This window comes from Neomonachus schauinslandi, chromosome 16, assembly GCF_002201575.2.
Source record: "Neomonachus schauinslandi chromosome 16, ASM220157v2, whole genome shotgun sequence".
Taxonomy (NCBI): Eukaryota; Metazoa; Chordata; class Mammalia; order Carnivora; family Phocidae; genus Neomonachus; species Neomonachus schauinslandi.
Window position 1 is genome coordinate 12,527,603 of NC_058418.1, and position 26,941 is coordinate 12,554,543.

Consider the following 26,941-nt stretch of genomic DNA (forward strand, 5'->3'; position numbering starts at 1 on the left):
GCGGGGGCGCGTGGGGCTGGGCGCGCAGCCAGAGGCGCGCAGGCTGGGCGCTAGACTCGCAGGGGGGAGGGGGGCGCCCGGTCTGCCCCCGCCTCGCACCAACAAGTGAATGGGGCCCGCAGGGGAGCGGCGGGGAAGGGAACAGGTGGGGGCGGGCCGGTTTCCCCCCAGACAGGGCTGAATCCATAAAGAGGAAAGAGCAGTGGGGGCCACATTTGGGGAGGCCGGTAAAGGCCGATTCTCCGCCCTAGACACCGAGAAAGAGGCTTCATCGGGATATGGGGCTGTCGTGGCACATCTGGGCAGCCAGGTGGCACATCTGGGGGAGAGAAGAAGGGTCGGTGCACCTGGGCACATGAAGGAATTTGGGGTCTGGATTGTGGGCAGGACGGTGGGGGGGGGCACATTTGAGGATACGGTCACATCTGGCCAGGACCCCCCACACCTGGTAGAAGTCGGAATGGATAAGAGCGTACGGTGGATTGAGGCTGTGGGCGGGGGTCCTAACATCTGGCCGGATGCCCACATCTGGAAGACTTTAGGGAGAAGGGGACACATCTGGGCTGAAGGCCACAGCAGGAGGGGGACTTTAGAGGGTGGTTGAGACTAGGGGGTGTGCTAGCCCAGGGGCAGAGAGCTGGAGTGGGAGGAGGGCAGGGGGAGGGTCGGGGAAGCAGGGGGGAGGCCTTTGGCTCCCAGCCGCCCCGCAATTTTGGGCATTCGGTGACCGGGCAGGCGCCAACCCGCGCAATCGCTTTTGTTGTCTGGGCTAGTTCGGCTGCACTCTCTGCCGGGACAGCGCCCCCCTCTTCGGCCGCAGGGAGCCCGGACGCCTGGCTTCCCGGCCCCACCCCCGCGGGTCAGCGCCTCTGGCCAGCGTCGGGTCCTGTCCCGGGCTCACCTCGCGCGGCCGGACGCCAGGGTCCCTAGAGGGTCCGTGTCCTGGGGGGCTGGGGGTCTGAGCTACAATGGGGGGCAGCTAGGCGGCGGCTGGACCGTGGGAACCAGACGGCTTTATCTGGCCCGGAACCCACCCCCCTGCCCCCCGGCAGAGGAAGGGCGGATGTTCTTACCCAGGGTCTGGCCGGCAGGGGCGCGCTGTGGGGGCCTCCTTCTCAACAGTGCCCGGCCACCCGGCCAGCGGGGCCGCCTTCGTCTCAGCAGAGCTCGGGCCTCCTGCAGCCTGGGTAGGAGAGGGCAGAGGAGACAAACGAGGTTAGACGGACACCCCCTCCTCCCCCACACCCCCTCCCCCACAGCTGGTAGGGGCCTTCCGTGCCAGGAGATCTCCCAGTAGCAGCTCTCCCCAACCCCCGCCCCCCCCACCTCCAATCCCTTTCTAGGGACCAGACCTTGAGCGTTCTTCACAGGGTTGGGGAGAAACAGAGACAAACGTGGGGGGAGAAACAGAGATGAGGAAGGGAGAGAAAGAGAGGAGAGAAGACAGAGGCAGAAAGAGACAGAGAGTCAGACACAGAACAAGAGACAGGCAATGATGGGAGAAACAGAAAGAGACAGAAATGGAAAAGAACACATACAGACTGAGGGCATGGAGACAAGGCCAGAGAAATGGAGACTGAAAGATGCAGAGAATGGGGCAGGCATGAAAAGGAGAAATAGAAACAGCGATACAAGTTGAGAGAAAGAGAAGAAGGGAGAAGAGACAAGGGAGCAGAGAGAAAGGTGTGCGGGGAATGGTGGCGGAGCTGGGAGCTCCTGTGCCTCTGGTAGGGGAGGGATCCGCACACTCACGTCAGTGGCTGCCAGTTGAGGGACACCTGTCTCTTGCTCACGCTGGGACTGGGGCTCGGCAGCACCAGGGGCACTGGGGTCAGGCACTGCTGAGGGCCTGCACACTTTTTCGGCGGGCAGCTCTGGACCCTGCAGGAGGCTTCGGAGACAGCCAGGGACTAAGTGGAGAAGGAAGGGACCGAGTCTTTCTTTCCACCAAGTGCATCCGGCATTCCAGCTGGGATGAAGGGCGGGGAAGGGAGCCCCGACCCCTCTGCTCTTACCCCCTTTCACTTCCTACCCATACCCCACCTAGAAGAACCCACCTCTGAGGCAGCGACTTCTCCTGGGCGATCGGCCTGGGCAGCACCGACAAGCAGCAAGACTATAAACAGGGGTGGAAGTCACTCAGGCCCCTAGTCCTCTAGAACTCCCAAAGGAGGGCAGTGGGGGATAGGGGAGGGGAAAGCCAAGAGAAGGCTTGAGAGCACTCGAAATAGATGTTTGATCAATCTGAGGCACTATGCTGGATGCCTCAGTTTCCCCATCTGAACTGTGGGAGGCAAATTGGCATAGACTCTCCTGGGATGAAGGTCACAGCAACCCTACTTTTATTTATTTTCTGAAGTGTTTAGTGGTAAAGTCTTATTGGTAAGGACATTTTAGAGTCTTTTTTTTTATGGTTTTTTAAAAAGACGCAAAGAAGATTTCTAAGCGCATTTCCAAGCCCCCGACTGTCTGGGAATCTAGAACCCCGCCCTCCCCGCACATCCCTGTCCTTGACTCAGTCGTCATCCCTAGAATGGCCGGCAGGTGGCGCCACGTCCACAGGCCTCAGCGGCCGGGGAAGGAGGTCCTCTTTTGACTGTGGGTCCAGCAGGGTGCTGAGGTGGAGGGGGATACCGAAGGAGCCACAGCCCAGAACTGGGAATCCCAAGGCCTGAGTTCTAGCCCGTTCCTGCCCTTCCACGCGCTGTGTCCTGGAGCCAGCATCTCCTGGTCTTTGGGCCTCAGTTTCCCGCCTGACCAGGAGGAAGGAGTCGTTCTTCGAGAAATCTCTGAGCCCAGAGGGTCTCAGATTCTGGATAGCGGAGTCCTCAGCTCCAGCGCAAGTGCGTCGCAACCAGGGGGCCCCCCAGACAAATCCATTAGCCCCAGGCTAAGGGGGGCGGGGGATGAGGACGCGCGCCCAGGCCCCGGGAGAAGGGCCGTGGGGGAGATGCTGTGAAGGGGACGTCGGGCGCATGGACTCTTTCCAGACGGGTGGGGCCCAGTGAGGGAGGATACCGCCTAGATGGGAGCCTCCGGGACCCCTGATCTTGCCGTTATCCCTCCCGCCTTTTCTCCGGGTTAACCCCTTCCCGGCCCCGCCCCCGGCGCGGCTCGGGTTACTAAACGCATTCGCAGAGACCGAGGCGGGAGCGGAGCCCGGGGCCTTTGTAACGGAGCGCTGGGCCGCAGGGCGGGGGGTGGGGGTGCTGGGCAGACTGCTTTCTTCGATCTCGTCACCCGTAGACAGGAAGGGGGGCTATAACCCCCAAATCTATAGGAAATTTTGGATCTCTTGCCGCGAAATCACTGGTCCCTCATTCAAGCCCGGGATCCTCTAATTCTAGGAAACTAGAGCATCCCCAACCTTCGTGAAATCTGAGGAACCCCCTCCGCACAAACCCCCCTGCAAGCCCCTCCGCCATCAAGCCCGAAGTCCACGTCTTCCTAAGTCATTAAGAAAATCCAAGGGTCCCTTTTAATTCATCCAGGCGTTCCCAAACCCGAGAAAACCAGGACATCTCAACCCCACCATAGAATCCCTTCATAACCTCCGATACTCCTCTTCCTTAAGCACCCAAGAAGCTTGGGGAACCTCATCCCAGCTGGAGCGCCCCACCCATCTATCATCGTAGGAAAACTCAAAGCCCCATCCCCATATAAGCTGGGACCCTTCTCCGAAAAAAACCCTAGAATTCCCTGGGGCCATACTGTCCATCTACCACACCAGCGGCGAATCCCTCGCCTCCAAATTTCAGTACTCCCCGCTTCTAAGCCCTGCAAAATAGAGGGTCCTAATAAATCCAAGGGTCTGGCTCTTTCATCCCTACCCTGAAGCACTGGGTTCGTTAGTCCCCTAAATCCGCAAGTTCTGGTGCTTCCGGACCCACCAGACTTATTGGGTGGAGGGGGCACAAGGAAGAAGGGGTCGCAGTGGGGCTTACCCGGCCGGGCGGCCCGGGGTCCCCGCAACCTCGACGGCCTCGCTGGGGCTGGGGCTGGGGCTGGGGCTGGCGGCGGAGGCGGCGGCTGCGAAGAGCGGCAGCAGCAGCACCAGCAGAAGGGGGCGGCGGCCGCTGGAGCCAGGCCGCCGCATCGTGTCCGGCGTGGAGTCCCGCTCCAGGCGGGCGGTCTGTCCAGCGGGTCCGGCTCGGCGCGGCCCCGCCCCCCGCCCCCGCCCGAGGCCCACTCATTTTCTCCACAGTCCTAGCCGCGGCTGCTAACTTCCCGCCAATCAGAGCCCGATGCCGCCAGGGGGCGCTACCCTCTTGGCCAATCGGAAGGCGGCGGGGGAGGGGCTAGAGGGACAGGTGCGGGGCGGGGGGCGCTGGGGCCTGAGGTTCTCAGGCCTGGAGGGGAAATCGGGAGTTCGGTACCGACTCGGGAAGGAGAAGCTGAAGAGTGGAGACGCTGGGACCCCTCCCACGGCTGGGAGGGATGCGTAGGCAGTGGTCAGGGTCCCCTAAACTAGACCGTCACGCACAGGCCTCATCACCTCGTTCACAGTTGTGGTAGAAATTTGATCAGAATTTGCTCCCTGACTGGTGTAAACGCTGGAAGCCCCCAGAATTGTCCACTTCTCATGCGAGAGACTCAGGATTCGGGTGGGGCGGGGGGGGGAGTGCTAATCCTACAGTAGGCCCCAGGTTTGGCCCCTCTGAGGCCCCAGGCCCACTCTGTACCTTCGCAAAGGATTTCCTCCTCTCAAGGCCTTGTGCCTCACGGGTTCCAGGTCCAACAAGCAAAAGCTTGTTCCTCAGAAGGCTGTAGCCTCTGGCCCTCAGAGGACACAGGCTCGGCCCCTGACCCACAGACGTTGCTCCGAGAGAGCTGTTCTCCTTACACCCCTCTCCACCGCTGCCCCTAGAGGTTACCAGACCCCCCTTCCCTAACCTGAATATTTAAAGATTCCCAACAGCACCCCTCCCAACTGATAGAGTTGCAGACTCTCTCTTTAAAGAATTCTAGTCCCCTCCCTTCCTTGAGTCCTCCACCGTCGGTTCGGGAGCCCCAAGCCACAGGGGGCCTTAGGCCCCACCTGCACTCTCTTTAGGGAGTTCCAGGCTCCAAGCCTTGCTTACAGCCTCCCAATGCAGTAGGTCTCAAGCTTAGCTCCTGCCCTTCATTATAAATTCAAGGCCCCACCCTTTTCCTCGCCATTACACATCCCACTTCTCTTCTCCTAAGGTCACCGCCCCCTGAGCTTCAGATCTGGTTCCCCACTTGGCCCCTTCTCCTCTGAGTTTCAGGTCACTGCCCTTCCCACAGTGAATTCGGGCGCAGCCCCATACTTAGCATCCCAAGCCCCACCCCTTTCATGTTTGCCCCGCCCCCCGGGTTCCAGGCCCCATCCCTCCACGCAGTTTGAGTCTTAAGATTTCCAGTTCTGGATCCTTAGCTCCGCCCCCAGTGCATCACAGGCTCCACCCCCACAGGATACTAGGCCGCGGGCCCTGACCATATAGGGCCCACCCTAGGCTAAGACCCACTCCTGCTCCTTCTTCCAGCGGAGGGTATGGAGGATGGACGGGCAACCCCGTCACCTTCCCCCCCGCGCCCCGTTACAGCGAGGCACCCTGGTAACTCACACAGCCACACGCACACTGTTACTACCACCTACAACAATCCACGCCTCCATCCCACACTGACACCCAGAATCTGGGCCCACTCGCCATCCAGGGACACGCAGCCCCTTAGAGCAGTAACGATGACACTCAGGCCCCACTCGTGGGCATTCGTGGGCAGTCCTAGCATGATGATGGAATCCCTGACTGCCCACTGAATGTGCTCTGGGTCCCTGTTTTTGTGAAGCCCCCGCAATCTGGTTAAGATGGCCCTGCAGGACAGCGTGTCCTGACAACCCCCACCCCCACTCCCGTTGCCCTCCTCCTCCTCACCTCCTACCCTGTGGCTGGAGCATTTGCTGGGGGAGCTACCGAAATTTCTCCCTTCTGCCTGGGATCCGGGGCATCTTCAATGCTCGTTGCTAGGCAACAGCCTCTGGCTCACCACTACAACTTCCGGGGATGGTGTTGCCTTCCCATCCCCCCCCCCCCCCCGACTTTGGAGTCCCCTGCTCCCAATCCCTCCCCATCAGTGCCAGTATCTCCCAGGGTCGTTTCTATGTCATCCCTTGGACCCTGATCTGCTCTCAACCCTTCAGAATCCCTCAGAGTGCTAGAGCCATGGCATTCTGGAAGCTTCCTCCCATCATGTGCTCACACGCAGGGTTTTATCCCATTTATTAACAGACAAATCTCTTTAGTATTTCAGATTTTCTGATTCTCTCTGTTCTAGAGTCACCAGCATTCCAGAAACACAAGTGTTCTGGATTCCCTGGCAAGGAAAAACTATCTCAACATTCTAGATCTGGGAGCATTATAAAACATCCCACATTCTAGATTTCCGGGCATCCCAACCCCCTCCTATGTTCTAGACTTCCTAACATTCAAACACCCCCCAGGGTTCTGAATGTCCTGGCATGTAAAAACATTTCCAGAGTTTGAGATTCACAGGTATTCCAGAACACTCATGTTTTAGAATCACTCATCTCCCAATCATATTCTAGATTCTCTGACAATCCAGAACCCCCTGCCATTATGGGTTTCTTGGAATGCAAACAAACCCTCTAGTGATCTAGAAGAGCTGACATTCCAGAATGCCCCTATGCTCTAGATTTTCTAGTACTCCAGATTTGCTTTCTGTGTCCTATAATTAGCATTCCAGAAACTCTGGCATACAAAATATTCCTACGAATGTAGATTCATATGTATTCTAGAACACTCTCCTGTTCTAGAATCATTGACTTCCAGGTCCTTTTGTCACGAAACCTCTAGTCTGCATTCTCTGAAATGCAGGGGAGAACCCTAATATTGTTTATCCACTAGCATTCTAGAATATTCCTGCATTCTAGATTCCCTTACATTTTGGACCCCTCTCCACTATGTTACAGAAACTCTGGCATTCCAGAAACTCTGGGATTCTCAAATTAGCATATTCTAAAACCCCTTGTCCCGAATCTGGCCCCCTCTCCTCTTCATCGACCCAAGGAAAAGAGGCAGAAAACTCCTGAGAAGTTGCCATAGGAATAGGTATTATTTGGGGAAAAACCTCAAGGATATTAAGCTGGAGTGAGCAGAACCTGTCCCACATAACCTCTCTGGTAGGGGCAGGAAAGGGATGAGACTGGGCAGCCAGGGATGTGGGCAAGGTGTTGGCCGTGGCGAAGTTTAGGGTACAAACACTAAGGATGTGGCAATCGTATAGCCAACATCTGTGTTTCTGTTGACCTGCAGCCATTCATCCCTGCTTGTGGGAACAGTACCCTGATTCACCTTTCAGGGACTCCTCCTCTGGTTGGAGGGGAGGAGTGGGCTGATCTCACCTCCTGGCTTGTGAGGGCACAGGACCCTTGGAACAATGGAAGGCCTCCATCACACGGGCCACAGTGATTTGTTCAGGGGTGGCCATCTGACTACATTCGAGCCAGTAAGAATCAGTCATATGATTTTTTTTTTTCTTTTTGCTGCTGCTGCTAGGAGAGAAAAAAAAGTTGCTAAGGAGGTACCTCGAGTCATCTTGGCACCCAGAGGGGAAAACCTGACTGAGAATGATGCATCCCAGAGGCAAACAAAGCCAAAAGATGGAAAGACATTCTGGATGAGTTTTTGAATCCCTGGATCCAGCTATGCCTGAAGCCAGGAGTAAACCATTACGTTCTCTTTCTTTGCTTAAAGCGAGAGAGAGCCAGATGTTCCTGAATCTATAGCCAGACATATGGCCAGTCCCCACATCTCTCCAACCCTTTCCCTGGGGGTCCCCAAACCCTCTAGGAATGTCAGCAAGGTGTTGGCAGTGAGAACTTTATTAGGGGAGGGTGACTTTGGCTCCAGAAAAGGGGGGACAGTGGGGGCCTAGTAACAGTGACCACTCCAAGGAGGCCCTGGCCCTGAACCCAGGGCTCTGACAGGAAGCAGGGAGGCACCAGAGCCCCCCCCGCCAGACCCCCCCCAGGACCTGGGTATCCAAAGGCACCATGGCAGCTGTGTTCAGAAGGAAGTTTCATTGAGCTTCACCTTGGGGGGCGCAAGGGGAGCTCCCAGACCCGCGGGGGGCCGAGGGGCTGGTGTCGGTGGCCGTCGGGGCTCTGGCCCACCCCGGACCAGTTCTTGGCAGCGTTCCACGAAGCTGCCTCCCCCACGACGCCGGGCCTCAGCCTGTGGGGGGCTCGGGCTCCCGCGCCGGCCAGACAGGGAGGTGTTGCTGGAGGCTAAGTGAAGACTGCAGTGGTGGGGGTGATGAGGGTCAGTGCGTGTCATCCGGGTCATCCAGGGCAGATGAGCAGCAGCACCCCCCTCCCACTGCACAAAGGGGAAGTGGGGTCAGGCCTACCTGGTGAGAGAGGTGCGGGGGGAGGGGCTGGGGAGAGAGCTCCTGGAGGAAGACAGCGGCGCCCGCTCACACTGCTCCAGCTGCTCCATCAGCTCTTCCTCCGTCAGGCCACCGGCTGCGGGGCAAGGAAAGGGGGGGGGGGGGGGGGGCCAAGACAAGGATCACTGGGCAAGGGACACGCGTTGTGTGCAAGGACTGAGGTCAGGATAGGAGGAAAAATGCAGAGGTCCAGGGACAGGGGTCAGATGCTGAGAGAGAGGGGTGGACAAGCAGGGGCAAGGTAGGGTTCAAAGGCAGAGGAAAGGGGTCAGAGGCCAAGGGCTTGGGGAGGGAGACTGAGGAAGGGGGTTGAGGAGAGGGCCCTGGGGGTGGGGCAGGGAGTACCAGGGGCCTGGCCGAGGCCGTCCATGGCGGTGGTCAGGTCCCACATGGCCAGGCTGCCATTGGCCTGGCCGGTGAGCAGGTAGCGCCGGGGCCGAGAGCCCAGCCGCCGGGAGCCCTCACACTCGAGCACCGTGAAGGCGGTGGTGGGGGAGCCGTCCACCGAGCGCACGGAGCACACCCTGAGACAGAAGGGGAGGGGGTCACCCTGGCCCTAGTGCGTCTTCTCATCCTTACACCCTTCCCGGGGCCTCAGATCCCACTGTTATGGCTTCTGTTCCTGCCTTTGCAACCACCACCCCAAGCCCGCTTATCCTTCCCCAGTGCGCTCTCTCTGGGTGCGGCTGCCTCCTGGATGGCTCCCGCCCGGCAGCCCCGACATGTCCCCAGTGGGATTCTCCCCCAAATCTGCAGCTCTCCCCTGGTCCCGTCGCAAAGAAGGCCTGAGTCATCCTGGGCACCTCCCTCACCTCCTATCGTTCCCCACGGCCAGTCCCCTCGGCCTCCAGTGTCCCCCAGGGCCCCCTCCTCCCCTCCTGTCTGGCCCTGGTCAAGCGCTGCCTGCTCCCGCCAGGCACCTGTCCCAGCCTCCTCCCTGGGCTCTGGGGCTCCTATCCAACCTCCAGCCCAGCCCCCACAGTGCTCCCCACTGTGCTGCCCCATGGCTCCCCAGCCCGCTCAGGGCAATCTTGGCTTTTCCACATGACTGACAGGCCCCCTGCAGCCTGGTCACTGCTCCAGCTCCCGGACAACGCGCATCCCATTGGATGTCCTATTTGGTCACTTCCGGCCCTGGGAACCCCAGGGCTCCCTCCTCAAAAAAACCATCACAGGTCCCCTTCCCAGGCTGGGGCGAGCACCTCCTCCGGGCTCCTACAGCGGCCCGCGCCCCACCCCCTGGCCCGGACACCTGCGCCCGCGCCTCCTGCCCCCACCCCGGGGCCCTGACCACCTGGGCCCCCTGCCTGAGGTCCAGCAGGGGCGCCTGGGGTTTCTCCAGCTTCACCGCCACCCGTATGTGTCACACCTTTGATTCCTCCAGCCCCCAAACCTAGGACCAGGCCTTGTGCTCTCTTTTAGACTTTGTTCCTTCAAGTGTCCCCCCTTTTGGCCTCCGTGACCCAGCTGGGATCTTGCCTTCTCCTCCGACCACCCCCCCCACCCCATATGATGGGACGGTCCTCACCGCTGACCAGTAGATGAAAGGCGCACAAAGAGCTGGCTGGCGCTTGGCACCACCTTCTGAATGAACACTTGCTGGTCATCCCGCTCGCCGTAGGGGCCTGGGCCAGGATGGGGGGGAAGGGGGGGAGTCAGGGCCAGCCGGGGTCCCTGGGACTCCAGACCCCAAGGCTCTGCCTCCTTCCCCACCGATGAATCCCTCCCAGGACCCCAGGTCTGCATTCCCAGGTTTCTGGGACCTGGGAATTGGCGAGCTCAGAAAGGGCTGGGGGTCAGCAACAGTCAGTGGAGTTCAGGGATGCGGGGTGGGAGTCCTGGGTCAGGTGGCAGTCAGAGGACTCGATGGGGTAACAGAATTCAATGGGGGGGTGGCGGGGGGTGAATGGAGGTCGACCAGGCCCGCTGGGCAGGTCAGGTAAGGGGCCAATGGAGGCCAGTGGGGCTCAGGCAGGGCGCATGGGGCGGGGGGGGGGGGGGGGGCGCCAGGGGCTAGTAGGCACCAATGTCATTGCCGGCGCTGCAGCCGCCATGCCCGTCGGCCGACTCCAGCGCCAGGATCTTGAAGGAAGCGAGCGGGGTCGAGCCGGGCTGGGTGGAAATCATGCCCCGGAAGCGAGTCACGGACCACGTGCGCACGTGGTTGCTGTCGGCACAGACTAAGGAGCAGGGGGGGGGGGCGGGCAGCAGGTCAGGCCTGCATCCCCGCCGCCCCACCCTCCCGAGCCGCACGATGACCCCCACAAAGGTGTCAGGATTCGGGCCCCTCTGAATTCTTCCCTTTCAGAGAGTTCCCTCTGCCCCAGAACTCCAAATGGTTAAAAGTCCTCTTGGCCCTGCCTCCAAAATCGTTCCAGAGCCTGATCTCACCTAACCCTGTCACTGTCCCCCCAGCCCCCCCCGTCCTGTCCATCATCACCTCCTCCCTGGACTCCCCGCTCCTGTCCTGCCCCCAGAGCCTGGCCCCACACGCAGCCAGGGGGACCCTGTGAACACCTGTGCCAGGTCATGGCCCTCCTCCGCTCACTGCATTCCTTCCCGAGACTCCATCCCAATCAGGGTCAAGGACAGGGTCTTCTGCATGGCTCACAAAGCCCCACCCTCTCCTTCGCCCACACTGCTCCAGGCACAGGGGCTCCCTGCTCCTCCTCAGATCCATCCTTCATCCTCCCAGCTCAGAGCCTTTGCAATGCCTGGTCCCTCTGCTGGAATGCCTGTCCCCACTGCGGCGGGGCGGGGGGGGGGGGTGCATTCCTTTGTTTCTGCTCAAAGATCCTTCCCCAGTGACCCCACCAAGCTCTAGCCACTCACACAGCTCTGCTCTGATTCCTGGTCTTCATCATTGCCTGTCGGTCATTTCTACTCTGACATGTTTATCATCTGCCATCCCCAGCAGAACATCAGCTCCGCAGGGGTAGGGACTTGGCCTGTCTTTTCCATCACTGTATCCTCTGTGCCTGGCACACAGCAGGTGCTCAAGCCATGTTTGGGGAACTGATGAACTACTCACTCTCTCCTGGATGGGTCCCCTTACAGGACCCATCTCACACTTCTGCAATTATTGTCCCAGGTTAAAATTCTCTCCCCTACCCGCCGGTTTCACACGCTGACCTGGGCCAGTGTCCTGCAGGGAGACGTGCAGCGGGAGCAACCCGGCGAGGCCCACCTGAGATGAGGTGTTTCTCCGAGAGCATGATCTTGGTGACGGGGCTGCGGTGCACGGTGAAGGTCTGGAAAAGCTGGGGCCCTGAGCCCACGGTCTCAGGGTGCTGGACGATGACCCGCACACCCCCAGAGCTGGTGCCATAGGCGATCTCAATCCAGTTCCCACTGTCACCTGGGGAGGGGCGGAGGATGAAGAGAGGGACAGATCAGAGACAGAGAGAGCAAGAAGCAGAGACAGAGGGCGCCTGGGTGGCTCAGTTGGTTGAGCGACTGCCTTCGGCTCAGGTCATGATCCTGGAGTCCCTGGATCGAGTCCCGCATCGGGCTCCCTGCTCAGCAGGGAGCCTGCTTCTCCCTCTGACCCTCCCCCCTCTCATGTGCTCTCAAATAAATAAATAAAATCTTTAAAAAAAAAAAAAAAAGAAGCAGAGACAGAAAAAAAGAGAGAGACAGAGACAGACAGATCTCATTAAGACAGGGGACAGAGATAGAAAAATAGAGAAACAGGGAGGCAAAGGGAACCAAGAAACTGGATCTCGGGAGAGGGATATAGCGACAGACAGACCCAGAGGGAGATGGGGTTACAGAGCAAAAGACTGAAAAACAGACATATAAACAGACGGCAAGACAAGAAAACGCAACCCAGTGTCTGAGGGACGGCCCACCCTCGCCAACTTTCCAGACGGGAACAATTATTTTGCAATGGTCAGAGACTTAATGGACCATCTTAAGGAATGAGGGTAGGTAAAACGTGGGTTTTCGTATTTTGTGCAGAGGCTCAAAGCCATGGATTAGGGTTGTGCACAGCCACCCGGACGGACATTAAACCTAGGGCGGGGTGGGCAAAAGTAAGGGGACAATTAACATATACGCCCAGGAGCATTTCTGCGAATCCAAAGCCTGCTGACAACACCCATTTTGTAAGGACACAAACAAATGAAGAGATAAGCGACACTGTGGAGGCACGCGGTGGGCAGAGGGGTGGGGAAGAAAGGAATAAATACATGAAATCAGCAAGGGGACTTCCATGGAGGAAAGGTGATGACAGGTGTGAAGTTAGGTGTGTTACTCATTTACTGCTGCTGGGAAAAAAAAATGGACTGTGAGCCTTACCTCACGCCATACATAAAAGGTAATGGGAAAAGCAGCAGAGACCTGTATATAAAAAGCTAAAACTGAAAAGCCTCTAGGAGAAAGCACAGGGGAAAACCTTCACAACCTGGGAGCAGGCAAGGTCATCTTAAGATCCAGAAAGCACTCCCCATGACAAAAAAAAGAAGAAAGAAAAAAATAAATTTACAAAAGAGCCATTATGCTAGGTGAAAAAAGCCAGACACATAACGCCACATATTGTTATGGTCCTGTTGACATGAAATGTCCAGAATCGGCCAATCCACAGAGGCAGAATGTAGATTAGGTTTCCAGGGGCTGTCAGGAGGGAGAACAGGGTATGACGGCTAATGAGTTCAGGGTTCCTTTTTGGGGTGCTAACAATCCTGTTCAGGAACTCCATAGTAGTGATGTGTGCACAACCTTGTGAATCTCCTAGAAGTCACTGAATTGTACACTTTCCAACGGTGAATGCTCTGCTATGTGAATCACAGCTCAATAAAAAACAAACAAAAAGGGGCCTATTGCTCTGCATTTGAAGTCAAGAAACCAAAACAAAAAAACTGTCCCAAGTGAGAGAACTGTAAAACGTGCACCCTCTTCGTTTTATGAGCACGCAGGCGTCATGCCCTAAATGCAGGGGTGGAAAAGAAACACAAAGATGAAGTACTAGGGGCCAGTTCTGCCCCTGGTTGGAGGGGCCCGCCACAGTGCACACAAGTGGTGCCCGGTGAGTGTTTGTTGAATGACTGAACAAGAGTTCAATCTCCCCTCCCGGCCCCTCCTAAATCTCACTGGGTCAAGCTCCACAAGTGGTGGGAAGCCAGCTGTGGGCTGGGGCTGATGGCAGGGCGGGGAGCCCATCAGAGCTTACTGGTTTTGGGGGTGAGGTAGACGCTGAGGGCCGTGACCCCATCCTCTGCCGGGTCCCGGTAGAGCTCACTGACGAGGAGGTCGTTGTCCTTCATGCGCAGGGGAAACTTCTGCACATCTGGGGTGGGCGGGGAGGGTACAGCGGGCTTGTTCGAGGCGCCCAGGCTTTCCCCTCTCCTCCCACTTCCCCGGAAGGTTCTCGGGCACGAGGGGTGCTGGCTGCTGCTCACCCACGTAGTAGATGGAGCCATTGCTGCAGCCCAGGAGAAGGAAGGAGCCCGCCGCATCGTAGCTGGTGATAGGCTGGACCTCCTGGACCTGGGGGCAGGCGGGACTGGCTGGGGCAGAGGCAGGCGTCCCTGCCTCCGCCTCCGCAGGACCCCTCAGGGCACCCCCCCCCAACTCCAGAACCCACCCTGGGTTTCTAGGCCTGCTTCTCTCCAGCCTCACCTGCTCCAGGACTATCTCCATCTGTGTCTCCCCATCTCTGGAAATCTCTGAGTCAGTGTCTCTGTCTCTTGGCCTCTCTTTGACTCTATTTCTGGCTTTTCCTAGTCCTCTCTGTCTGTCTCTCTGCATCCCTCACGTAACCACCCTGCCTTTCTCTCTGTCCACCCTCCCCTCGCTCTGTCCCCTCTTTCAGACTTGCTCTACTTCTATTTGTCTGTTTCCCTCCATCTCTGTCTGTCTCTCCCAAACACACGGGACAGGAGAAAGCAACACTGCAGGTGTATTTTTCTTTGCATTCTGGACAGGGCTTGGGAGGGCAGAGGGAATGACAGACATTTGCTCGTCTCCCTCTGGGTTTCTGCCTCCTACAGTGTCTCCACTCCCCCACTCAGTGCCTGGAGACTTCTCTTTGCAAACCCACCATCTTTCCTGTCCGCCCAGCAGCCCCTCTTCCAGAAGGCCTCCCTGACCTGACATCCCTTAGGCCTTTATCGTGCCAGCACCCGCCCCAGGATCTGGCCCACCGCTGGGTTCTCTGGCACTCTGCAGGTGGGGCAGGGCAGAAAGGAACCCCTCCCCGGGTCTGTATGGTCTGGACAGCCCACCCGGGAAGGAGGCAGCCAGGCTGGCCAGCACCCTGACCTGCCAGTGCTTGGTGACGGCATTCCACACCCCGATGCGCCCCGTGTGGCTTGTGGCGATGAGCTGGTTCCCAACGAAGAATAAGGCCTCCACAGGCACCCCCAGATGGAAGACTCCTGCGGAGGGCAAGGAGCACTCAGCCAGGACCCCTGCTTCATGAGGGAGAAGGGAGGGGGCAGGAAGAACTCCGAGGGCCAGAGGATTCCATGGGCCAGATTCCGGACAGGGTATAGAATTCTAACACGTGGAGATTTTCAACAAGGCAAACAGAGATTTCTAATGGAATGCAGATTCTAACAGGCTCTGGGGTTCTACTGGCGTGGAGATCTAACAGGGCAGGGAATTCTGATGGAGGGGAGAATCCTCTGTGGGTGGGTTTTTCTACAAGCCAAGGAATTCTAACAGGATACGGAATTCTAAAGGGTTGGATCATCTTAATAATGCAAAGAATCTTTATGGGCGTGAGAACTGTATAGCGTGGGTTATTTTAACAGGCCACAGGATTCCAATGGGGTAGAGAATTCTAACAGACCATAGGCTGAAGCATAATTCTAAAGGGCGGAAGGTTCTGGAAAAGTCCTGGTACCCTACCTATCTCGGAGCCACCGCCTTCTGCCTGCAGAGCCCACAGCAGGATCTCGCTGCCCGTGGCCGCTGCCACCATCTTGTCATGCTCACCCAAAGCCCCACCAAGCACCCGAGCTGTGAGTGCCAGTCGCTCAATGGGCCAGTCCAGGCGCGGGCTGGAAAACACCAGCTGCCAGCCAGAGGCTTCCTTGAGCCTGGGGGGTGGGGGGATATCGTCAACCCTCACCGTGAGCCCTCCCCATCAACAGGGCTCGGGCCTCCCGCCACCACCCTCCCCGAGCACCTATAGCAAACGAGGAACTGGGTGTAGGCCACAGCGATCCAGTTGTGGTGTCCACACACCAGGCGCACCATCCCCGGCTCCTCCGGTAGCCCTTGGGGGTGGGAAGAATGGGGATCACGGCGGGGGTCACAGGGACCCCACTGGGTGCCCCAGCCTCCCAGGGGACATAAACGTACCCGATGGGGAGGGAGGGGCTCTCTCATCCAGCATTCGGCCCAGCAGCCCTGCATTGCCCAGGTTGGGGGGCATTGTGTTGCTGCGTCGAACGGGGGTTGGGCGCCCCCCCGACTGCTGGGGTCCCACTAGGCTGTGCCGGTTCCGCCGCTTTACTGGGAACACTATGGCAGGGAGAAGGAGCAGAGCGACAATAATTGTAATAATTGTAATAACTGCCATGTCACAAGCACTTTAAATAGGCCAGATACTGATTTCCCCCCATGTGGGGCATAGTCTCCTGGGGAAAAGATTTTAGGTGGTGTGGGGACACGGCATTCAATGACATGCAGTCACACAGCAAATTACTCCCTTTTCGGTTCCTTTGAGCCCATCACAAAGGACGAATCAGTTTGGTGCTGCCCTCATATGCTACCTTTTCAGTGTTTGCTAATCTTCTGTTTTAAGAAACAGAAGTCTAGGGGCGCCTGGGTGGCTCAGTCGTTGGGCAGCCTTCGGCTCGGGTCATGGTCCCGGGGATCGAGCCCCGCATCGGGCTACCTGCTCTGCCGGAGGCCTGCTTCTCCCTCTCCCACTCCCCCTGCTTGTGTTCCCTCTCTCGCTGTGTCTCTCTCTGTCAAATAAATAAAATCTTAAAAAAAAAAAAAAGAAAAGAAACAGAAGTCTATCTCCTTGGCAGGCAGAAGCATCACAACATTGGTATTTGGGGGGTTTTATTTTCACGTTTACTTATTTATGGTATAAAGGTAGTGATATAAAGCTTCTGTTCAAAATGACTTTTGTGCTGGGCGCCTGGTTGGCTCCGTCGGAAGAGCGTGTGACTCTTGATCTTGGGGTTGTGAGTCTGAGCCCCGTGTGGGGTGTAAAGATTACTTAAATAAATAAATAAACTTTAAAAAAATGACTTTTTAAAAACAACACAGTAACACTAAGTTAAGAAAACAAAAGCAGAGATCTTCATATTTGGCAAACTTCATGAAGGTACTGAGATTAGGGAAATAGTCATAAACTGAACTTCCCCATTTTGTTCCTTCCACCCATCAGCAAAGCCTAGTGGACTACAGTTCCCGATAACCACTGGGGCATATTTTCCATGGCCAGTGGGGTGGCTGATCCAAGGTCCCATGGAGATTATCTCCCCTTTAATATTTCTCCCCTCCATGCAAAGGACCCTGGTTCTTCCTAAGTTTCCCCACAGGGAAATCAAACCTGGACTGAAACCCCCTTCAGGCTCTAGGGCATGCTTCTGAGCCTCAGTGAGGCTAGCTGGCCCATTGCCTCACTGGAAACGCTGTTTCCTACTTCCTTTCCATCAAGCCGGCCTCTGATATAGGACAACTCCCATAGTGTCTCAGGGCTCACAGCTGCGACCTTATGGGAAATGTAGTCTTCAGTCCACCCTCCCTCCCCTCCAACCCTTAGTTGTGCCCACCTGGCGGAGGCAGGTAACCGTTGAAGAGAACATTTCCGCAAGAAGATCGGTCCAACTCCTCCCGCAGCTGCAGGCGTCGAACTGAGGCGGAATAACTCGAAAGCTGGGACTTGGAAGAGCACTGAGGCAGATCCTATCCGCCTCCCCTAGCTCATTCTCCACCACTCCCCCTGAGACCCAGGACCAATTCCAGTGCTCTCAGTTCTAACCCAAACTTCTTTCAGGAGAGGGGGAGAGGGAGCATCAGGAAAACTGGAGCTCGTTTTCTATGCAACGAGGATGCTAATGGGGCCCCCACTTACCCAGAGGAGTGAGCCCATAGAACTGGGCTTCATGGAGGAGGCTGGAACCATGGACACCCCTGGGTAGCAGAATTGACTAAGGGTCAGAGTCTGGGGAGTGGGAGTGGGTGGAGAATTCTGAGGGGGAAGTTTTCAAAACTGCACAGAGAATCCCAAGCAGTAGCAAGTTTTGACTGGATAAAGATTCTAAGCAGCAATGATATATATGGGCAGTGAAAATGGGTGGGTGGGTGTGTTTGTGTGTGTGTGTTTGGGGTAAACTCTAAGGACACAATTTAAATAGGATCGAGGAGCTTAAGTGAACATTCTGAGGGGAAGAAGGTGAAGACGGTGGGGTCCCTTTATCCCCATGCAAACCTGGGGTCCAACTCTTTGGTGCGCAGGAAGTTGAGGATGGGGGCGAAGACGGTGGGGTCCCTGTCGATGAAGATCTGCGGGAAGGAGGGCAGGGGATGGATGGGGCAAAGAGCGGGGCTGAGCGGTATCCTGTCCCTCCTCCTACCCCGCTGCCCCATTTCAGCTCTATGCCCTACTCACGGCTCCGGTCTCATCTTTCAGTGTCGAGATGCGTCCGCTCAGAAGACTGCAGGGAGGGGACACAGAGCAGGTGTCACGGGCCAGGGTGTGTGTGTGCGGGCGGTGGGGTGGGGAGGGTAAGTGGGGGGATTAGGGCTCCCCATAGTCTCTTCCCGAACCGCCCCCCCACTCCCCGCACAGCCCGCCCCAAACTCGCTCTCCCGATCACCTGGAGAAGAATGAGTCTGGGATCCAGGTGAGGGTCTGGCGAGAGGTACTGAATCTAAGCGGGGAAAGTGAGCAGACGCGAGGGGTTGGAGGAAGGGTAAGGAATGCGGTTCCCTAGCCACGGCGTCACTCCAGGCACTCGCGCCTTCAACAGGAGGCGGAGCAATCCTTGATGGACAAGGATTCCCCCCGGGAGAGGCGGGTACTCCCATTCCGCTCCCCGCCCCCGAGGTGGTGCCTCAGGAATTTCCTACACTCACCTCTTGCCTCCCACGTTCAGATGAATCACCTCCCCGGGAGGCCCCGGACCTGGGACCCCATCGGCAGCAGGAGCCGCGGCTGCCATGGCCCCCGGGCGAGCCGGCCGGCCAGCACCCGCTTCCGGGTCTGTACTCAGGCCCCGCCCCCGCCGCCTGCTCATTGGCCTGGAGACTCCCGGAGCCGCCAGCGATTGGACAAAGAGCTCACCCGTCGCAGTTAAACTCTCCGCCTCCTTAAAGGGACCCGCCTTTCCTGTGCTGGACGGGGCGTACTGCAAGGCCCCTTTGGGGAAGTTTAGATACAAGGGCTAGCGAAACTCCTCTATCCTCCTGGTTCCCGTTTTAAGAATAGAATCTAGGTGTTTCATCGGGGACATGTGTTTAGATCCCGAAATTAGTACACACCGAGGGGACATCTAAATGTTCTCTGCAGCCACAGTCTTTCCCTGCGCCGCCCCCTCCACCCCGCCCCACACATCCTCCCAGGCGCAGCCCATGAAACGCGAAAAAACAGGCATAGACCGTCAAAGCCAAAGGATTTATTATAGGTACATACAGTGTGCGCCTGCCACACCGCCCCACATCCCCGGGCCCCAGCGGCTCCTCCAGGCGGCCATGGGGGCTGCCCACAACCCGGTTCCCCCACTCCCTAGGGAGGTGCTCCTGCCAGAAGCATGCAGGGGGGGAGGGCTTCCCCTTGCCCCTCCCCTCACAAAGTGGCATTTACAGCTGGAGGGGGGAGGAGAGAGGAAGACAGTTTTGAGCTTTGACGCCCCTCCCATTAAAAGCCTTCGCGGATGCGGGGCGGGGGAGGAGGAGGTCGACGTTTTGCAAAAATAAACTCAGGAATTAACCGCATGGCTCTGAGACGGCGGAGTGTAGGGGCCAAGGCCCCCTCATTCCACCTTCCCAGACAGAGATCAAGGCAGCATTGGAAGTGAGGTAAAGGCGGGGAGGAGGCGTCCCCTCCCCACCCCCCAGCACCCTGGATGGTCCAGGGGACCTCACCAGCGGCCCCGTGCCCATCCCTAGGGCGGAGAGGGGGGCAGGAATTATCGCCCCTTACCACCCCAGCTTCTTGGGGCAAGATCTGGAGATCCGGGCAGGGGGCTTGGCTCAGCTGGCCCCTTTACCCGCCCCCCCCAACTCAGTTATTGCATAAAAATAATGGAGCCCCAGCACCTGGGGTGGGGTGGCAAGCAGGAAGGGGCCGAGATATGGCTATAGGGGCAGCAATCCCCCCACCACTTCCTGGAGTGCAGAAGTCCCCTCCTTTCCAGTGCCCATCTTGGCGCGTCCGCAGTGGCGGTGGAACCAGGGGCTCCCGCCCCTGCGGAAGAGAAAGTGTCTTTGTGCCCACAGTGCGGAGAGAAGGGGCGGGGATGTGTGTCAGGCCCAGGGGCTGGGAAGTCACTTCCGGCGCCCGCTGGCCCTGCGCTCCCCCGCCTCTCGCTTGGGGTTGCCCTCGTCTGTAGAGGACGTGGTGGGTAGTGTCTGTCCCCAGCGGGCGATCTCCGCGTGTTCTCCCACGGAAGCGGCCACAGCCTCCAGCCAGCCGTTCATCTCCTCCTGGAGAGAGAAACAGGGCACAGAGTCCGGATTTGGAAGAAGAGAGGCTGTGTAAGAGATGAGCCTGCAATTGGACTGCCCTCTGAAGTTCAGCTTCCCGATCTTAAATGGGTTAATAATAATAATGCAAACAGTTACATAGCCCTTAGTATGTTCCAAGCTCTAAGTGCTTCTTCGGGTTAGTTCACTTAATCCTATGCAACAGGATTATATCAAATTCCCACTATAGAGATAAACAACAACAAAAAACCAGTAACATCAGCAGACGTTTATAGAGCACTGACATTCACCAGGCCACGGAAGTGGCTCTGTATGTATCAACTTACTTACTTCTCACAAGAACTCTAGAATGGAAAACTATTTTTATCCCCATTTTGAAAATAAGAAGACATGGAGAGAATACAGGCCTACTCCAGAGCCTCTTGTAAGGATGAATGAGATAACAAGCATTATTTTCAACATCTCTTTAAACTACCACCACGCCTGCTTCTCCTCCCCTGACCCCTCCCCTTAGCCCCAGTCCAAGGTTCACCCTCAGCCACCCCCTCTCCTCCCACAGGCCAGCTGGGGTCCAGCCTTGTACTTTCCCACGTGGGTCCCTGTCCTGGTTGCCTCCTGGGCTCCACACCTCCCCTCTCCGTCCCCCCAGTCTACCCTGCACATTGTTGCCAAAGGATCTTTCTTATACATCGCTGTAATCTTCAGCACCCCCAATCTTGCTTAAAAGTCTGCCATGGCTCCCCAATGCCTTCAGGACAAACTCCAACCTCCTCCAAATGGCCCACAGTGCTCTGAGATCCAGCCCCTGGGAACCTTTCTGGGATCCTTCCTCCTTGAGCCCTCCACCAACACAGTTAATGTTTTGCATTTCCACACCTCTGGTTCTCTGCACTTGGCAGTTCTCTCTGCCTCTATCATCCCTTTTTAGCTAACTCCCACCTCTTATCTTTCCAGTGTCATCTCAGAGGCCAAGGCAAGGAGGTTGGACGTTGTCCTGGGGCCTCCAGGCAGCCCTCCTGATCCCTGCCCCTCCTCCCCACCCCCCCATAAGTTAGGAACTTCCTCTGTGATCTCACGCCAGTGGGCTTTCCCATCACAGCCTGGTGACTCTGGCTTGTGTTTCTGGCTCACAGCTCCACCGCTCTGGGCCAGGAACCAGCTAGCCAGGTAATTCTTGAGGTCCGGACAGGGGAGAGAAAGGACCAGATCTCACCTCATCTTTAGCCTGGAGCAAAAACTCGCTGCCATCCTGGGTCCTGTAGGAGGGGACACAGGACTTGGGGAATCTGGGGCAGGGGCCCGGCCCACCCGTCCACCAACAAGCCTCCAGGGGAGCAGGGTATTGCTGGGAGGGGGAAGTTGGGCCTAGGATCCCTCCCTCTTGCCCATTGGGGGGCTCACTGGAGCTTGAAGACGTGCTTCTTTTTCTTGTAGTCACTAGCCACCTCGCTGGTGGCCTTGTGCAGGCTGAGCAGTGGCTCCCCGCCGTGTGTGCCCCCAGACGCCGGGCCCTTGGCGTCCTTGTAGAAGCCCAGCTCCCCCTTGCTGAGCACGCAGTACAGGCTCACCCACGACCTGGGGCGACGATATGGGGCTCAAGGCAGAGTCACAGCACTCTGCCTGGGAACTCTTCATTAACACCCTTCATGGCTGAAAAGGCCTAACCCTTCCTTCCTCTGGGCCTTTGTCCTAGTTGGGCCCTATGTCTGGGGTGCTCTTCCTTAATGGCTGTTCCTGAGCTGAGGGGAGAATCTAAGACTCTCAGTTCCAAGCCTGCTGGGGTTGCCCTTCCATATCCCCCCACCCCTTGCTGAATTTCCTGAAGGCAAGACTTAAGCGGTCTTCTACATAAGCCTTTGCTTGGGCATGTTCCTTGCCCCTCCTCCACCCACCATGGAATCCCCTGAAAGGAGATCTATTGGTCCAGTGTCTTCCTATCTCCCCATTCAGCCAAAGCCTCAGTGGAGGAGGAAGTCTCTCAAGAGTGAAATACACCCTAGGTGCCCCTTTATTACCACCTTGGCCTCACCGCAAGGAAGAAAGACTGCCTCAAGGCAAAATCTCAACCTGTCTTGGGTCTAGGTCTCACTCTGCTCATTGGCCAACGCTTCCCTTTTTGGCTCCACCTCTCCCCAGATTCTGCCTCCCAATTGGAGCAATTGGACAACCATGAGCCTCACTCCAAGAGTAAGCACATCACTCTTTGGACCCCTATATGTGCCCCCCACCTCAGACCTCGGGCTCGGGCTCTGCCCTTTTTCGGACCTCTCCCGCCCACCCCAGCAACAATTTGAAACTCGGAGGACCCACCCCATTCATTGGTTGGATGACCTCTCCACGCTCCACCTCACAAGCCACTGGAACCCTGTAGACCGGACCCCATGTCCAACTGGCTCTTAGCTCTAGTTAACTCCTGAACTGATTGCTATGAGTTTGGATTTGCAACTTATTTGCACTCGGAACACTTTCTTCCGATCCGGCTCCCACCTAAGCGCCACCCCCTCGCCCACTGGACACACTAAGTTTAGGTCCCGCTCCTCCAGTTTACAGATTTGAGTCTTTGACGTTAAACCCCGCCCCTCTTCAGGCCCCGCCTACTCCCGCCACCCGTTGGATTCCCTGAAATTTAGTACCACCCCCCCTCCTCAGGCCCCAGCTATTCACTTATTGGATACTCTGAGCTTGGGACCCACCTTCCAAAACCCCGCCCACACGCTCACCGGTTGGACGACTTGCGGTTAGCGTCGAGCTCGCGCTTGCGCAGCAGGAAGCCCTCGTGCTGCACTGTGTGAGTGGGCGGTGGCGGAGGCGCGGGGGCGGAGCCGCCCTGGGCCGGGGCGGAGCGCGAGCGCCGGCTTCCCCCGCCCTCACCACCCTCTCTGGGCCGCGGCCGCCGTCGCGGCTTGGGCCGGTCCCGCGCCCGCGGCCGGTCCGGCCGAGGTGTCCGCTCGGGCGGCTCAAGCCCGTTGGGCAGGCGGCCTGGGGGAAGCTCGCGAGGCTGAGGCAGCGACGGCTGTGTGAAGGGAGGGGGGGAGAGGGGTGCTGTCCATAGGGGGGCTGTTGGGGCCATCTGTCTGGGGGACTCACGGGTCTGGGGGTCCCATCTGTCTTGGAGGCGAGTATGGGAGGACCTCAGGGCTGGAGGCTTAACTTTTAGGGGCCCCATCGGTGTTGGGAGTGAGACTGTCAGGATTCCTAGGTTTGGAATCGCTCTCGATCTTGGGGAGGAAAGCGCTAGCTCTCTGGAGGTGGGGGTGCAGGCAGGTTGGTGTCCGAGCTGTTGTAGGAGGAATCTGGGACTTCTGTGTGTGTGTGTGTGTCTGTCTGTGAGGATATCTGAGACCCCAGGACAGATGTGGGAAGAGTGTGGAGTCTGTGTGTAGAGGGGGTAGGAGTCTCCTTAGGCTGGTGGCCTTATCTTTCTAAAGGAGAAATTTTCAGATTGTGGGAGGCATCTGGGGGACCTCTCCAGCATCCCCTGAGAATCTCTACAGGGTTCAGATCCAGGGGAAGCAGGGCTAGGCATTGGTGTTTCTGGGTCCTGGTTCCTGCTCCTGAGGAGAGGGTTCCCCATACCCCCACCCATTCTGAGGCTCAACTTACCCCAACAGGGAGCCCTGGGCCTGCTTCTTTCTCCTGCAGCTGCTCCACAATGTCAGCCAGGGTGGCCTTCCTGGGAGGGGGAGGCCGAAAGACCCAATGGAACTGGGATGCCCTCTCCCAGGGACCAGCCTGCTTGGCTGGAGGAGCCTCCACCTCTTAGCCTGAGATGTCAGGTCCCTGTCCACTTCTGCAGTTGCCTTTCTGAGATGCATGCCTTACACACCATAGGTACTTGGGACATGACATGTCTGCTGAATGGAGGACAGAACCTTTCCTTTGAGTTTTAACCGGAGAAAAATGCAGACTGGTGCCTTCAAGCCTTTGAACATTATACTGCCTTTTTCCACCCACCCCCTGAGCTCCCAAACCCCCTGGACTTGCCCTATCCCGGCCCCGATCATTCTGGGTCATCACTATCAAGTGACAAGTCTGTTTCCCCTGCTGGACTGTGATCTCCATGAAAGCAGGGCTGAGGCTGGTTTGGTCACTGCTGTCCCTAGCACAAACCACACATGAATGGGGACTCAGCAACTGTTCATGATATACAAAATTAAAAAGGAGTCAAGAAGTCATTGTCTCCAAACCTATTTGAACCAAGGCCTCTTTCTGGGGATGCAGCTGATTGGATCAATCTGCTCCTCACACTCTGGTTAACACTGAGGTCTGCAAGGCCTGGGTTCCAATCCTGCTTCATCCAAACTGAGTGATTTGCCCTTTCTGAGCCTTAGGGTCCCCATCCACAAGATGGAGATGACAGAAGCCTCCTGGGTTTATAAGGTTGAGACTGCGATAAAGGGTCTTACATCTGATCAGGGAGAAGATGGTTCCACCACTAGCCCAGTAGAGAAACTGCGGGACAGAGGGGACAAAATTCCTGCCCAGGCCACCTAGCTGTGGGACAAGAGGTACCTCTCCTAACCTCTTTCAGCCCCAGCTTACCCCTCTGCAAAACGGGTACCAGGACAGTATCTTAAGCAGTTCTGAGCCCTGGACGCCCTCCCCACTGGGCCTGCGTGGCTCCAGGAACTCTTTGCGTCCCCTTTCCCTCACTCCCCGGGCACACGGGGGCCTCACCCCTTGGCCAGCTCTCCTCTGGTCGGCGTCTCCTGTTCGCTGGACTCCTGCCTCTCCAACCGCCGCTCCCGCCGCTCGCGCCGCCGCTCCATCTGCTCGTAGCGGCCCAGGGTGAGGCTATGTGCCGCCTCGTGCTCCGCAGACTCCTGCCGCTCTGCCCGCCGCCTCCGCGCAGCCTCCTCGGATTGATCGGCCGATTCCTGCCGCTCCGGTCGCCGCCTCCTGGGCAGCTCCTCCGTGCGGTCAGCTGACTCCTGGCGCTCCGGCCGCGGCCGGACTTGCTCCGCTGCCGCGAGGGCCCCGGGGGTCTCCGCCGCATCCTCTGGTGCGGCCGGCGGGGCCGGGGGCTCCACCCTCCCCGGGATCTCCGGCAGCCGGTCGATGCGCGGCTGGAGGCGCTCGGGCTTGAGCTCCTGGCGCACGTACCCCACCCGGGTCCGCACCTCCGCCGACAGTGTGTCCGAGGCCCGGCGAGCCAGGGGCTCCAAGCCCCTCTCATAGGCCCCTGGCCGCAGGAGGGGCGCTGCCTTGGCCGCCAGTTCCGTGGGGTCTCCAAAGAACTTGCGCCCCAGCAAGGGGGTGGGGGGCTGCTTGCTCTGTTCCGCCTTGAGTTTTTCTATCTGGGAACGGAGGGGCCAGGGTCAGGTAGAGGGGCGTGTGTGTGTGTGGGGGGGTGGTCTGGGAAGACGCCTCTGGGTCGTCTGCCTCCCCCGCTCAGTTTAGTAGTTTCTATTATTTAAAAAGCAAGGTTGTGCAGGCCTGACCCCATGCTTTTCCCTGCTGGAAACTTAATTCCTATTTTCCTTGGCATTTAGTGTTCTTTTACGAATAGGCTAAATCGTCACTTTCTCTAGGTGCCTTTCTGACCCCCATTGCCTCCTTCCTGAATGTCCCCCCAACCCAGGACCTCTCTCCTCATTCTTCAAGTCTCAGATCAGAGCCCCCTAAGCCAGGACAAGCGCTTCTGGGCTCCCCCACAGCCCCTTGTGTTTCCCTCATCCTAGCCCTGGGCTGTCACTGTCTGGTGACAGGGCTGCTCCCTTTTCCCCCACTGGACTGGGAGCCCAGTAAGGATCAGTCTCAACACAGTGCTGAGTCTGTCTGTCTCACACAGAGGGCTGAGTGTGGGGGTGGCCGGGGCAGGGTCTGGGGTGCTGACCGTGGTCAGGCGCCGCAGGGAGCTGAACCTTTCTTCCCAGGCGGCAGCCGCTTTGCGGAATGCCTCGTGTCTCCGGATAAGCTGCTCCACCTCATCCACGCTGCTGCCCAGCTCCCGGCTCTGCAGGACCGGCTCTTGGGCGGTCAGCCAGGCATCGGCCACCACGGCCTCCTGGGCAAACTGGTGCACTTCCAGCACTGAGGGGAGACACTGGGGGTAAGAGTGATGGGGGCGGCACCTGCGGGCCCTTCACAGGGCGCTGGCTGTTTTCTCTGGCCCTCCACACCCTCCGGCTTCCTGTCTCCCAGCCCTGACCACTCTGGGCTCTGCAGGACTGAGAGGGGCTGGGCGTATCTCTGAGGGCACCGGCTTCTCCCCTAGGTGTCTGCCACCAGGATTCAATGGCAAGGCAGTCCTCCTGTCCACCCTCCCAGGCCTTCATGTTTGGTGCAGGGCACCTGCATGCTGCGTCACCCTCCGGGCCTTTCTAAACACGTGGGAGCGCGTCCCTGGTGCCCTTGAGCCCCGTGTGTCTGGGCCCCCACTCACTCTGCTGCAGCCATTCCCAATGGCGGTCCCACTTGTCTGACACCTCTTCCTTCCTGGTTCCCAGCCTGTCCAGCTGTGCCTGGATCTGGGAGTGGCGCACGGGTAGGAAAGGCGTCAAGGGCGGCTCCCCCCGCAATGGGCACGGAGGGCAGAGGGGGACCCCCGGCGGTGCCCCTTCCCACCTCATCAGCCATGGCACTCTTGTTGAGCAGCAGAGAGCGCCCCAGCTCCTGGCAGGCTGTCAGCTCGGGCACCCGGGCCTCCAGCTCCGTCTTCAGGCCCTGGTGGTAGTTCATGAGCACCTCTACTGACGACACGTCCCTACGGTGGTGGCCAGGGGTGGGAATCTGAGTCTCAGGTAGCCGCCCTGACAGATGCAACTCCCGAGGAGCCCCAGTTCCTGAGCATCTTGGGACATGACACCCCCCTTCTCAGACCAGGCTCTGAGGGCCCAAGTTTCTTCACTGACTCAGTGATTCCAACTTTTTCCAAGGTGCTAGAATGTCACACTTT

The 26,941-nt window shown here is 58.1% G+C and overlaps 3 protein-coding genes across 4 annotated transcripts in view; all 3 read right to left on the bottom strand.

The window, feature by feature from the left end:
• LTBP4 (latent transforming growth factor beta binding protein 4) overlaps positions 1-4,096 on the bottom strand; it is a 27,076-nt gene extending 22,980 nt beyond the window's left edge. Inside the window, exons 1-4 of the mRNA XM_044911314.1 lie at positions 3,945-4,096; positions 2,058-2,116; positions 1,753-1,891; positions 1,074-1,183 (exon numbers count right to left, since the gene is read on the bottom strand). Of these exons, the coding sequence (XP_044767249.1) occupies positions 1,074-1,183; positions 1,753-1,891; positions 2,058-2,116; positions 3,945-4,096 (460 nt within the window). The remainder of the gene's footprint in view (positions 1-1,073; positions 1,184-1,752; positions 1,892-2,057; positions 2,117-3,944) is intronic.
• A 3,750-nt stretch (positions 4,097-7,846) lies between these two features.
• SHKBP1 (SH3KBP1 binding protein 1) lies at positions 7,847-18,591 on the bottom strand. 2 transcript variants are annotated; one of them, XM_021700950.2, is made up of 18 exons: positions 18,475-18,591; positions 18,216-18,269; positions 18,008-18,053; positions 17,828-17,901; positions 17,471-17,529; positions 17,169-17,249; positions 15,739-15,900; positions 15,563-15,653; positions 15,283-15,473; positions 14,692-14,807; positions 13,830-13,917; positions 13,601-13,717; positions 11,618-11,788; positions 10,455-10,610; positions 9,959-10,055; positions 8,776-8,954; positions 8,392-8,506; positions 7,847-8,280 (listed from the first exon to the last, which is right to left on the bottom strand). In XM_021700950.2, exons 1-18 carry the CDS (start codon positions 18,558-18,560, stop codon positions 8,049-8,051), a joined length of 2,115 nt encoding a protein of 704 aa, XP_021556625.1. In that variant the 5' UTR covers positions 18,561-18,591; the 3' UTR covers positions 7,847-8,048. The 2 variants fall into 2 exon arrangements, with proteins under 2 accessions (XP_021556625.1, XP_021556626.1); XM_021700951.2 differs by lacking the exons at positions 17,471-17,529; positions 18,475-18,591 and having other exon boundaries at positions 7,851-8,280; positions 18,216-18,271.
• Positions 18,592-18,999: 408 nt separating this feature from the next.
• The window catches only part of SPTBN4 (spectrin beta, non-erythrocytic 4), a 73,178-nt gene continuing 65,236 nt past the window's right edge, over positions 19,000-26,941 (bottom strand). The window contains exons 28-36 of the mRNA XM_044911372.1: positions 26,611-26,749; positions 26,429-26,513; positions 25,880-26,076; positions 24,721-25,340; positions 23,647-23,716; positions 22,764-23,056; positions 21,445-21,618; positions 21,257-21,299; positions 19,000-20,043 (exon numbers count right to left, since the gene is read on the bottom strand). Coding sequence (XP_044767307.1) covers positions 19,885-20,043; positions 21,257-21,299; positions 21,445-21,618; positions 22,764-23,056; positions 23,647-23,716; positions 24,721-25,340; positions 25,880-26,076; positions 26,429-26,513; positions 26,611-26,749 — 1,780 coding nt within the window. The 3' untranslated portion in view covers positions 19,000-19,884. The remainder of the gene's footprint in view (positions 20,044-21,256; positions 21,300-21,444; positions 21,619-22,763; positions 23,057-23,646; positions 23,717-24,720; positions 25,341-25,879; positions 26,077-26,428; positions 26,514-26,610; positions 26,750-26,941) is intronic.